General features: G+C 38.5%; 1 protein-coding gene across 2 annotated transcripts in view; it reads left to right on the forward strand.

Annotated features, from left to right (window-relative positions):
- The window catches only part of asxl2 (ASXL transcriptional regulator 2), a 41,852-nt gene extending 38,747 nt beyond the window's left edge, over window positions 1-3,105 (forward strand). For both annotated transcript variants that reach the window (XM_062043145.1, XM_062043146.1), the window contains one exon: window positions 739-3,105. In XM_062043145.1, the coding sequence (XP_061899129.1) occupies window positions 739-2,136 (1,398 nt within the window). In that variant the 3' untranslated portion in view covers window positions 2,137-3,105. The remainder of the gene's footprint in view (window positions 1-738) is intronic.
- The last annotated feature ends 10,690 nt before the right edge of the window (window positions 3,106-13,795 follow it).

Here is a 13,795-nt window from a genome sequence, read left to right on the forward strand (position 1 = left end):
CAAAAGGTAAAAAGGTATATGTGTTTAAAAATTCGAAATCATTTTTAAGGTTGTATTTTTTCTCTAAAATTGTCTTTCTGAAAGTTATAAGAAGCAAAGTAAAAAAATAAATGACTTTATTTAAACAAGTGAAGACCAAGTCTTTAAAATATTTTCTTGGATTTTCAAATTCTATTTGAGTTTTGTCTCTCTTAGAATTAAAAATGTCGAGCAAAGCGAGACCAGCTTGCTAGTAAATAAATAACATTTAAAAAATAGAGGCAGCTCACTGGTAAGTGCTGCTATTTGAGCTATTTTTAGAACAGGCCAGCGGGCTACTCATCTGGTCCTTACGGGCTACCTGGTGCCCGCGGGCACCGCGTTGGTGACCCCTGTCCTACACTGTTCCAATATCCTTTTTTCTGTTTTCAATTGTTGATGTCTGATGATAACAACCAAACCTAACCCCCCCCCCCCCCCCCCTCCACACCCCGGATTGTAAATAATTCAATGTGATTATCTTGTGTGATGACTGTATTATGATGATAGTATATATCTGATAGTATATATCTGTATCATGAATCAATTTAAGTGGACCCCGACTTAAACAAGTTGAAAAACTTATTCGGGTGTTACCATTTAGTGGTCAATTGTACGGAATATGTACTTCACTGTGCAACCTACTAATAAAAGTCTCAATCAATCAATGGCCCTCAATGAAAACCACTTTGACATCCCTGCTTTATTGTCTCTCTGCAGATCCCCGTGTCAAGAATTCTTCCCGTCCCCGTGTCACCGAGGACGCCTCTCCCCTCCCCGGCTCGTACGGGAGCTCGCACTTTGGCCGACATCAAAGCCAAGGCCCAGCTGGCGCGGGCACAGCGAGCCGCGGCTGCCGCCGCCTCCAGAGAAGCCGCGCCTTTGCCGTCCCCGGGTCTCGGCCCGGCATCTCCGCCGTCCTCGGCCAGGTTATCAGCCGACACCAGCACAGCTCCTTCTTGCCAACAGGATCCTGTTGGTCCACTCGGTCCAAGTCCCTCCGAGCAGAACAGTAGTCTTGAGCCAGCAGTGTCTGTGCATTCCACCCGGACCGCCTCTTGTATCCCTGCGAACAATCCACTGGTCACGAGGCTTCTTCAAGGCAAAGAGGTTCCTTTGGAGCAGATCCTCCCGAAACCCCTCACCAAGATGGAGGTGAAGGCCAACGTTCAATCTAGTAAGTTGAAGACTGCTGGTGATCCTGACCACCAGCAGCACGCCACCTCAAGCTGGGCCTTCTCCGACTACCCCAGACCTCCCGACAGAGACACTCAGGAGCAGATTCTTCAGACTCTCATGGAGAAGAAAGTCCAGCAGAGACCGTCTCCTCAGTCGCTGCTGTACAAACCCCATCAAACCACTCACGGAGACCAGCACCAGGACCGACCCTGGATGTCTGTCGGCTCCCTGGGTCGTAAGAGGACACCAAGGCCCGCCATGTCGGGACACTACCTCCTCAACGTGTCCACGTATGGCCGCGGGTCGGAGAGCAAACGCCGTCACCAGTCCGTCCTCCCGAATGTGTGCGGCCTTAAAAGGGAAGATGGCGATGGCAAAGAGGAGACGGTGACTGTAAGCCAGAGCGAGGACGCAGGGAGCATCCCGCTTCGCTCCGACATCAAAACCGAGGACGGTGGTATCAGCACCGGCAGCAACGCCCTCTACTGCCAGTCAGGCCGCAAACAACTTGAACTCTGCAATAGCAATCGAGGGAAATCCGAGCCATACCTCCTCATTAATGACTCCGTTCACCAGCGCCATCAGGAAACCGCGGCGCCCCGTTACGGCGGGACCATCAGCATGTCCGTACCTCACGCTTGGAATCGCAGTTCTCAGGGGGTCGTCGCCGCCGCCGCCACGCCCTCCCCGTCGGACGCCGGCAGCGTCATGTCTTTCTCGGTGACGGTCACCACCATACCCGCCGGTAACTCCGTCGGCCAGAGCCAGATGTCGCCCGAGCCGGCCTTCATGAAGGGCCCCAACATGGAGGACAACATGCAGTCCACGTGCTACTGCCGGCTGAAGGCCATGATCATGTGCAAAGGATGCGGCGCCTTCTGCCACCACGACTGCATCGGGCCCTCGGAACTCTGCGTCTCCTGTCTGGTGGTACGATGACGCGTCCAGCGGGTCTTTCACAGGTAGTCGGTAGCGACACCACCACATCTACACTGGATGTGTAGTTTTCTCCTTAGAAATCCCTTTTTTAATCCCGTCAAGTCTGCCAGATGAAATCCGGCAGCGTTTGCACTCGCTAGCATTAGTGTGATATATTTTTAAAATATATATATTTGTGTAGTTTTTAACAAGGAGGGGAAAAAAATGAATGTGGCTATTTTTGTAGAACCTAAAGACTGTTGTGTTTTAGACTGACACTTTTTACTATCGGGCTTATTAGTAAGCTGCAACAAAAAAACAAAACAAAAAAAAAGACAATGGGGCGCTGATAATCATTGTTTGTAAAAAAAAAAAAAACTAAACTTATTTGGCATCTATGTGCGTACAGCAGGGAAGAAGTGCAACACTATTTTGTCAATACAATCACAACTTTACAAAAACTAATGTATAGTTTTTAAAAAAGATTTTTAAAGAAATTTAAGGTAAACTTTATACAACTAAAAGAATCAACATTCAATCATGTTAAGAAAAACGGCATGTGACAAATTAGGAGAAATATTCTGCACTTGAACGGGGGAATCATTTATATGTAAATATACATATATATATATATTTATATATATATACAGTATATAGTACAGGCCAAAAGTTTGGCCACACCTTCTCATTCACAACACAACTGATGATCACAACCCCATTGATAAAGCAAGAAATTCCACGAATCAACCCTGATAAGGCACACCTGTGAAGTGGAAACTACCTTTTGAAGCCCATGGAGAGAATACCAAGAGTGTGCAAAGCGGTAATCAGAGCGAAGGGTGGATATTTCGAAGAAACTGGAATATAAAACGTGTTTTCAGTTATTTCACCTTTTTATTGTTAAGTACGTAACTCCACATGTGTTCATTCATAGTTTTGATGTGACAATCTACAATGTAAATAGTCATGAAAATAAAGAACATGCATTGAATGAGAAGGTGTTTGTATATATATATATATATGTATGTATGTATATGTGTATATATGTATATATTTATGTGTATATATATATGTATGTATGTATATGTGTATATATTTATGTGTATATATGTATGTATGTATGTATATGTGTATATGTACATATTTATGTGTATATATATATGTATATATGTGTATATATATATATATGTATGTATGTGTATATATATATATATATATATATATATATATATATATATATATATACATATATATTAGGGCTGCAACTAACGATTAATGTGATAATCGATTAATCTGTCGATTATTGCTTCGATTGATCGATTAATAATCGGATAAAAGAGACAAACTACATTTCTATCCTTTCCAGTATTTTATTGAAAAAAACCAGCATACTGGCACCATAATTATTTTGATTATTGTTTCTCAGCTGTTTGTACATGTTGCAGTTTATAAATAAAGGTTTATTAAAAAATAAAATAATATTTTTTAAAAAAAATAAAAAATTGCCTCTGCGCATGCGCATAGCATTGATCCAACGAATCGATGACTAAATTAATCGGCAACTATTTTTATAATCGATTTTAATCGATTAGTTGTTGCAGCCCTAATATATATGTATGTATACATATATATGTATATATATATATATATATATACATATATATATATATATATATATATATATATATATATATATATATATATATATATATATATATATATATATATATATATATATATATAAACATATATATATATATACACATACATATATATACACACATACATATATATGTATGTATATATGTGTGTATGCATATATATGTATGTATGTATGTATATATATATATATACACTTTAAAAAATATATATTTTCGTGACCTGCGGTATGGTTTCCTACTGCTTTTTAGATATTGTTACACCTTCAAACTGATGCTCACATTCATGTCAAAAATAGATGTAAATATTTAAGGCGGATGGAAACAGTTGCAGAAATAATCGGAGACGATTTATCGCAAAATGTACGAGTCAAAACGCTAACGCTTTAGCATAAAATGCTAAGTCTGCGTGTAAGTACTTGAGCAGCGATGCTTTTTTTGTGCGAGCAAATGATTTTGAAGTGCAATACGAAAAACACTTCACTTTATATAAAAACATTTTTAATAAACTTTACATTTCCCGGAGGTGCAATAGCGATTCTTTCCAAATGCCAAAGTCACCTTAATGAAAATACAAATCAGATCTCATTTTAAATGTCTTACTAATTAATCAAAGTAATATATTTTCAATGATATATTTTAATATAGAACTTTTTAAAACAACAGGGTATATTTACTCCTATTATTATTAATATATTGGCCTTGTGTTTTTCCTGTGATTTTTTGTTTGGACCAGACAGGCCACTGTAGGGCTTTTATTGTCTTAAGCACTTTTGTGATGTTCTTGCATAAACATAAACACAGTCAAGCCTTGTTTTTTTGTTGGTAATCCCTCTCAAAAAGTCAGACCAAAACAAAAATGCATGAAAACCCCAAGCAGTTTTCCCCCAGAAGTAAATCATTTTGGGCCGGGCACAGCATAAAACTTTTGGTGGACAAAACGAGACAAAGACGGAGTGGAAGATTTGACATGTCAACAAACTGTTGCGTCACAGTCCGCACTATGGTGAGTTCAAGAACCGCCGAAATGAGTAGGACAAAACGATGTTGACCAAATACTCATATTGAACAGTGGGCTTTCTAACAATTGGAAGTTTCTACATGTAAACAAACTGTTGTGTCACAGTCCGCACTATGGTGCGTTCAAGAACCGCCGAAATTAGTTGGACAAAACGATGTTGACCCAATACTCATATTACACAGTGGGCTTTCTAACAATTGGAAGATTTGACATGTCAACAAACTGTTGTGTCACACTCCGCACTATGGTGAGTTCAAGAACCGCCAAAATGAGTAGGACAAAAGGATGTTGACCAAATACTCATATTACACAGTGGACTTTGTAACAATTGGAAGATTTGACATGTCAACAAACTGTTGCGTCACAGTCCACGCTATGGCGAGTTCAAGAACCGCCGAAATTAGTTGGACAAAATGATGTTCAGCAAATACTTATATTAAACAGTGGGCTTTCTAACAATTGGAAGTTTCTATATGTAAACAAACTGTTGCGTCACAGTCCGCACTATGGTGAGTTCAAGAACCGCCAAAATTAGTAGGACAAAACGATGTTCACCAAAGACTCATATTAAACAGTGGGCTTTCTAACAATTGGAAGATTTGACATGTCAACAAACTGTTGCGTCACAGTCCGCACTATGGTGCGTTCAAGAACCGCCAAAATGAGTAGGACAAAAGGATGTTGACCAAATACTCATATTACACAGTGGACTTTGTAACAATTGGAAGATTTGACATGTCAACAAACTGTTGTGTCACAGTCCACACTATGGTGAGTTCAAGAACCGTCGAAATTAGTAGGACAAAACGATGTTCACCAAATACTGATATTGAACAGTGGGCTTTTTAACAATTGGAAGATTTGTCATGTAAACAAACTGTTGTGTCAGAGTCCACACTATGGTGAGTTCAAGAACCGCCAAAATTAGTAAGGCAAAAGGATGTTGACCAAATACTCATATTAAACAGTGGGCTTTCTAACAATTGGAAGATTTGACATGTCAACAAACTGTTGTGTCAGAGTCCGCACTATGGTGAGTTCAAGAACCGCCGAAATTAGTAAGACAAAACGATGTTGACCAAATACTCATATTGAACAGTGGGCTTTGTAACAATTGCAAGATTTGACATGTCAACAAACTGTTGCGTCACAGTCCACACTACGGTGAGTTCATGAACCGCCGCAATTAGTAGGACAAAAGGATGTTGACCGAATACTCATATTAAACAGTGGGCTTTCTAACAATTGGAAGATTTGACATGTCAACAAACTGTTGCGTCACAGTCCACACTATGGTGAGTTCAAGAACCGTCGAAATTAGTAGGACAAAACGATGTTGACCAAATACTCATATTAAACAGTGGGCTTTTTAACAATTGGAAGATTTGACATGTCAACAAACTGTTGCGTCACAGTCCACACTATGGTGAGTTCAAGAACCACCGAAATTAGTAGGACAAAAAGATGTTCACCAAATACTCATATTAAACAGTGGGCTTTCTAACAATTGGAAGATTTGACATGTCAACAAACTGTTGCGTCACAGTCCACACTATGGTGAGTTCAAGAACCGCCGAAATTAGTAGGACAAAAAGATGTTCACCAAACACTCATATTAAACAGTGGGCTTTCTAACAATTGGAAGATTTGACATGTCAACAAACTGTTGCGTCACAGTCCACACTATGGTGAGTTCAAGAACCGCCGATATTAGTAGGACAAAACGATGTTCACCAAATACTCATATTAAACAGTGGACTTTGTAACAATTGGAATACTTGACATGTCAACAAACTGTTACGTCACAGTCCACACTATGGTGAGTTCAAGAACCGCCGATATTAGTAGGACAAAACGATGTTGACCAAATACTCATATTAAACAGTGGGCTTTCCAACAATTGGGAAGGTTTGTGTCATGTTGTCCTCAAACAAAAACCATACTAAAACAAAAAAATATAAATTTTCCTCCATCTTTTTTTTTTTTTAAATGCTCCAGTGAGCCACTAGGACGGCGCTAAAGAGCCGCAGGTTGCTGACCCCCGATCCAAGGGGTTCCACACCTGAGAAGATAAACCAAACACAGGGTTCCAGAGTCTTTCACTTGCCTTTTGTGAATTCACGGCCTCACAGACAATCTAAAATTATAGAGCTCTTTTTAAAAAAATGCAAACCTTTCTTAATCTGGGGGTGGAGAAAAGCCAGAGCCACAAGTTGCAGACCCCTGGGCTACAAATAAACTTTGATTGATTGATTAAATGATTAAAGTAAAGCATACAAAAAGGGATACCAATGTTTTTTTTATTGGTACAATAGTAAAAAAAAAAGCTGCCCAGTCGACCAATACGAATTAATGTTTTGTTTATTTGTATTTCCTGCATACGAAAACCAAGGTTTGACTGTACTTCTAATTGTGGACATGACAGTTTGTCAGCGGATTATTCCGTGCCCATTCAAAGTCAAATTGGTAAGCATGTGATTTCTTCCAGCTGTCATGCATACGTTTAGTCTGAAGTAAATTCACGTAAACTGATACGATTTAATACCCCCAAAATCTATTTACAAATCATTTTGTGTTTGTTGAGTGTCATGAGGCTGTATTTATTTTAAAGGAAAACTGTTCATTGTGTTATAATTTCCCCCACAGTCCCTATGTGAGGCCGGAACACACATCTTTACCCTTTTTGTGCGATCCAGGTAGGGAATTTGGCAGCCTATACGTCCGTCTAAAAAAAACAACAAAGTTTTATGTACAAGCTGTAACCATGTAGTAACAGGCACATGTAATATTTGCACTATGTGTCCTTTTTAAGCATTACTGTAATTTATTTCCTGAGCACATTGATTTCACACGGTGCGTAGACAAAAGTAGTGATAGTTAGTTCTTCCTGAGGTTCTTGGAGGGTTCTCACGTAGCACTACTGCCAAGTGTCGCATTGACCAAAATAGAACATAATAAAACAGTCACAGTTCGGGCGATGTGGCTTAAAACTGGATCAAGATATGAGTGTTTTTATATGGGTCGATATCGATGATTATTGATGTTTTTATGACCTATGGAAAATAAGCGCCAGGAAAAGAATGTATTACATTTTTATTTCAAAGGTAACCTTTCTGGTTGTAATTCCCTCAGCTGTTAAAAGGCAAAAAGGAAAGCAAATGTCAACACAAGCATGGAAAACAATCGGCTGTCACTGAGACTGTTGTATCTTTCAGCACAAGACTGTTGGAATTTCAGAAAAGACCTCAGGTAAAAACAAAACAAACAAAAAAAATGCTGAGAGCAGCCTAGCAGTGTTGTTGGGTTTAAGTTGAGAGCTAGTAACACAGAGAAGTAGTTCCTCTGTGTTAGCTCCTACAATAACAATATGGTCTACTTTGGTTAATATGCACGGAAATTAAGTGTTATGTGTTTGGAATGTTTTTTTAGAGGGCTTTATAGGTGAGTCCCCATTACCTGCTGTGTTAGCCACCTCGTGCTAGCAGTCTTTTACTCTTTAGAACGCACAGGGAAAGGAAAGATGTATTTTGTTTTGTTTCCTCACCCCCCCCCCCCCCCCCCCCCCCACAACAAAAAAAGTGCAGTTTTCCTTTAAGACAACACTTTGTTGGGAGTTATTTGTCTTAGTACAAGGAGCATTGTAGAAAAACCAACAGGAACAGCGACGTCATTTTGGTGTCCCTGTTTTAAGAGTGAATGTACTGTCATTGTCAGCACTTGTAAACAAAGTGTATTTAATCCAAAAGCTATTTAGACTATTATGAATAAATAGAAAAACATATTCACTATCTCCTGTCTTCTGTGCCCTCTTTCTGGCTGGCATGCCAGAGTAAACATGCAGAACTAAACCAAACAATGACATCAACATGAGGTGACGTTTTCTACAAATGACTACTACTACTTTTACTGGGTAGAAGTAGTAAGTACACATGTGTGCCTTTGTATTTACTACTTTTACTGGGTAGAAGTAGTAAGTACACATGTGTGCCTTTGTATTTACTACTTTTCCTTGGTAGAAGTAGTAAGTACACGTGTGTTCCTGTGTACTTACTACTTTTTCTGAGTAGAAGTAGTAAGTACACATGTGTGCCTTTGTATTTACTACTTTTACTGGGCAGGAGTAGTAAGTACACATGTGTGCCTTTGTATTTACTACTTTTCCTGGGTAGAAGTAGTAAGTACACGTGTGTTCCTGTGTACTTACTACTTTTTATGAGTAGAAGTAGTAAGTACACATGTGTGCCTTTGTATTTACTACTTTTACTGGGTAGAAGTAGTAAGTACACATGTGTGCCTTTGTATTTACTACTTTTACTGGGTAGAAGTAGTAAGTACACATGTGTGCCTTTGTATTTACTACTTTTACTGGGTAGAAGTAGTAAGTACACGTGTGTTCCTGAGTACTTACTACTTTTGCTGAGTAGAAATAGTAAGTACACATGTGTGCCTTTGTATTTACTACTTTTACTGGGTAGAAGTAGTAAGTACACATGTGTGCCTTTGTATTTACTACTTTTCCTTGGTAGAAGTAGTAAGTACACGTGTGTTCCTGTGTACTTACTACTTTTTCTGAGTAGAAGTAGTAAGTACACATGTGTGCCTTTGTATTTACTACTTTCACTGGGCAGAAGTAGTAAGTACACATGTGTTCCTGTGTACTTACTACTTTTTCTGAGTAGAAGTAGTAAGTACACTTGTGTGCCTTTGTATTTACTACTTTCACTGGGTAGAAGTAGTAAGTACACGTGTGTGCCTTTGTATTTACTACTTTTACTGGGTAGAAGTAGTAAGTACACGTGTGTTCCTGAGTACTTACTACTTTTGCTGAGTAGAAATAGTAAGTACACATGTGTGCCTTTGTATTTACTACTTTTACTGGGTAGAAGTAGTAAGTACACATGTGTGCCTTTGTATTTACTACTTTTCCTGGGTAGAAGTAGTAAGTACACGTGTGTTCCTGTGTACTTACTACTTTTTCTGAGTAGAAGTAGTAAGTACACTTGTGTTCCTGTGTACTTACTACTTTTTCTGAGTAGAAGTAGTAAGTACACATGTGTGCCTTTGTATTTACTACTTTTACTGGGTAGAAGTAGTAAGTACACATGTGTGCCTTTGTATTTACTACTTTTACTGGGTAGAAGTAGTAAGTACACATGTGTGCCTTTGTATTTACTACTTTTACTGGGTAAAAATAGTAAGTACACATGTGTTCCTGAGTACTTACTACTTTTGCTGAGTAGAAGTAGTAAGTACACATGTGTACCTTTGTATTTACTACTTTCACTGGGTAGAAGTAGTAAGTACACACGTGTTCCTGTGTACTTGCTATTTTACTACTTTAATTGGTAGGAATAGTAAGTCTACACGTGTGCTTGTGTACTTTCTTACTACTTTTACTGGAAGATAGTAGTCGGTACACAAGTTCCTGTGTACTTACTACTCTACTTACTAGTTTTATTAGGTAGAATTAGTAAGTGCACATTAGTTCCTTTGTACGTACCACTTTACTTACTCCTCTAACTGGGTAGAGCTAGTAAGTAGGCGTGTGTTCCTGTATGTTTACTACTTTACTTACTACTTTTACAGTTAAGTACACATGTCATCCTGTGCACTTACTACTTTCATTGGGTAGAAGTTATAAATACAAATATGTTACTGGGTACTTACAACTTTACTTATTACTTTTACTGGGTAGAAGCAGGAAGTACCCATGTGTTCCTTTGTACTTACTACTGTCACTGGGTAGAAGTAGTAAGTACACATGTGTTCCTGTGTACTTACTACTTTTGCTGAGTAGAAGTAGTAAGTACACATGTGTGCCTTTGTATTTACTACTTTTACTGGGTAGATATAGTAAGTCCACACGTGTTCTTGTGTACTTCCTTACTACTTTTACTGGAAGATAGTAGTCAGTACACAAGTTACTGTGTACTTACTAGTCTACTTATTAGTTTTACTGGGTAGAATTAGTAAGAACACATTGGTTCCTTTGTACGTACCACTTTACTTACTACTCTAACTGGGTAGAGCTAGTAAGTAGGCGTGTGTTCCTGTATGTTTACTACTTTTACAGGTAAGTACACATGTCTTCCTTTGCACTTACAACTTTTTCTTAATACTTTCATTGGGTAGAAGTAGTAAATACAAATATGTTCCTGGGTACTTACAATTTTACTTACTACTTTTACTGGGTAGAAGCAGCAAGTACCCATGTGTTCCTTTGTACTTACTACTTTTACTGGGTAGAAGTAGTAAGTACACATGTTTTGTGTACTTACCACTTTCACTGGGTATAAGTAGTAAGTACATGTGTGCCTTTGTATTTACTAGTTTTACTGGGTTAGAAGTAGTAAGTACACGTGTGTTCCTGTGTACTTGCTTTTTTACTACTTTTACTTGGTAGAAATAGTAAGTCCACATGTGTGCTTGTGTACTTTCTTACTACTTTTACTGGAAGATAGTAGTCAGTACTTACTACTCTACTTTACTTACTAGTTTTACTGGGTAGAAGTAGTAAGTACACGTGTGTTCCTGTGTATTTGCTATTTTACTACTTTTACTTGGTAGAAATAGTAAGTCCACATGTGTGCTTGTGTACTTTCTTACTACTTTTACTGGAAGATAGTAGTCAGTACTTACTACTCTACTTACTAGTTTTACTGGGTAGAAGTAGTAAGTACACATGTGTTCCTGTGTACCTACTATTTAACCATCTAGTTTTACTGGGTAGTAGTAGTAAGTCCACATGTGTTCTCCTTACTACTTTTACTGAAAGGTAGTAGTCACTACACATGTGTGTTTATGTGTACTTTCTACTCTCCTTACTACTTTTACTGGGTAGAAGTAGTAAGTACACACATGTTCCTGTGTACTTGCCATTTTACTACTTTTACTTGGTAGAAGTAGTAAGTCCACATGTGTTTTTGTGTACTTCCTTACTACTTTTACTGGAAGATAGTGTGCTTACTACTTGACTTACTAGTTTTACTGGGTAGAAGTAGTAAGTACACATGAGTTCCTTTGTACGTACCACTTTACTTACTACTCTAACTGGGTAGAGGTAGTAAGTAGGCGTGTGTTCCTGTATATTTATATTTACCACTTTGCCTACTACTTTTACAGGTAAATACACATGTCTGCCTGTGCACTTACAACTTTCATTGGGTAGAAGTAGTAAATACAAATATGTTCCTGGGTACTTACAATTTTACTTACTACTTTTGCAGAGTAGAAGTACTAAGTACACGTGTGTGCCTTTCTACTTTTACTGGGTAGAAGTAGTACGTACACATGAGTTCCTTTGTACGTACCACTTTTCTTCCTACTCTAACTGGGTAGAGGTAGTAAGTAGGCGTGTGTTCGTGTATAATTACTACTTTATTTACTACTTTTACAGGTAAGTACACATGTCTTCCTGTGCACATACAGCTTTTCTTACTACTTTCATTGTGTATAAGTAGTAAATACAAATATGTTACTGGGTACTTACAACTTACAGGAAGTACCCATGTGTTGGTACTTACTACTTTTACTGGGTAGATGTATAGAGTGTGTAGAGTGTATGTAGAATATATTTATATTATTATATTATATTATATACAATATATTATATTATTTATTATTAAATATATTATTCTATTGTGAGCAAACTGTGGTGCTGAATTTCCCCCAGGGATCAATAAAGTACTTTCTATTCTATTCTATTCTATTCTATGTAGTAAGTACACATGTTTTGTATACTTACTAGTTCCACTGGGTAGAAGTAGTAAGTACACATGTGTTCCTGTGTACCTACTACTTTTACTGGGTAGAGGCATGTGTTCCTTTGTACTTGCTACTTTTACTGGGTAGAAGCAGGAAGTACCCATGTGTTCCTTTGTACTTGCTACTTTTACTGGGTAGAAGCAGGAAGTACCCATGTGTTCCTTTGTACTTTCTACTTTTACTGGGTAGAAGCAGGAAGTACCCATGTGTTCCTTTGTACTTGCTACTTTTACTGGGTAGAAGCAGGAAGTACCCATGTGTTCCTTTGTACTTTCTACTTTTACTGGGTAGAAGCAGGAAGTACTCATGTGTTCCTTTGTACCTACTACTTCCACCCAGTAAAAGTAGTAAGTACATATGTTTTCTGTACTCACTACTTTCACTGGGTAGCAGTAGTAAGTACACGTGTTCCTGTGTACTTACTACTTCCACCCAGTGAAAGTAGTGAGTACAAAGGAACACATGGGTACTTCCTGCTTCTACCCAGTAAAAGTAGTAAGTACAAAGGAACACATGGGTACTTCCTGCTTCTACCCAGTAAAAGTAGTGAGTACAAAGGAACACATGGGTACTTCCTGCTTCTACCCAGTAAAAGTAGTAAGTACAAAGGAACACAGGGGTACGTCCTGCTTCTACCCAGTAAAAGTAGTAAGTACAAAGGAACACATGGGTACTTCCTGCTTCTACCCAGTAAAAGTAGTAAGTACAAAGGAACACATGTGTACTTCCTGCTTCTACCCAGTAAAAGTAGTAAGTACAAAGGAACACATGGGTACTTCCTGCTTCTACCCAGTAAAAGTAGTAAGTACAAAGGAACACATGGGTACTTCCTGCTTCTACCCAGTAAAAGTAGTAAGTACAAAGGAACACATGGGTACTTCCTGCTTCTACCCAGTAAAAGTAGTAAGTACAAAGGAACACGTGGGTACTTCCTGCTTCTACCCAGTAAAAGTAGTAAGTACAAAGGAACACGTGGGTACTTCCTGCTTCTACCCAGTAAAAGTAGTAAGTACAAAGGAACACATGGGTACTTCCTGCTTCTACCCAGTAAAAGTAGTAAGTACAAAGGAACACATGGGTACGTCCTGCTTCTACCCAGTAAAAGTAGTAAGTACAAAGGAACACATGGGTACTTCCTGCTTCTACCCAGTAAAAGTAGTAAGTACAAAGGAACACATGTGTACTTCCTGCTTCTACCCAGTAAAAGTAGTAAGTACAAAGGAACACATGGGTACTT

The sequence above is a fragment of the Entelurus aequoreus genome, linkage group LG03, assembly GCF_033978785.1.
Source record: "Entelurus aequoreus isolate RoL-2023_Sb linkage group LG03, RoL_Eaeq_v1.1, whole genome shotgun sequence".
Taxonomy (NCBI): Eukaryota; Metazoa; Chordata; class Actinopteri; order Syngnathiformes; family Syngnathidae; genus Entelurus; species Entelurus aequoreus.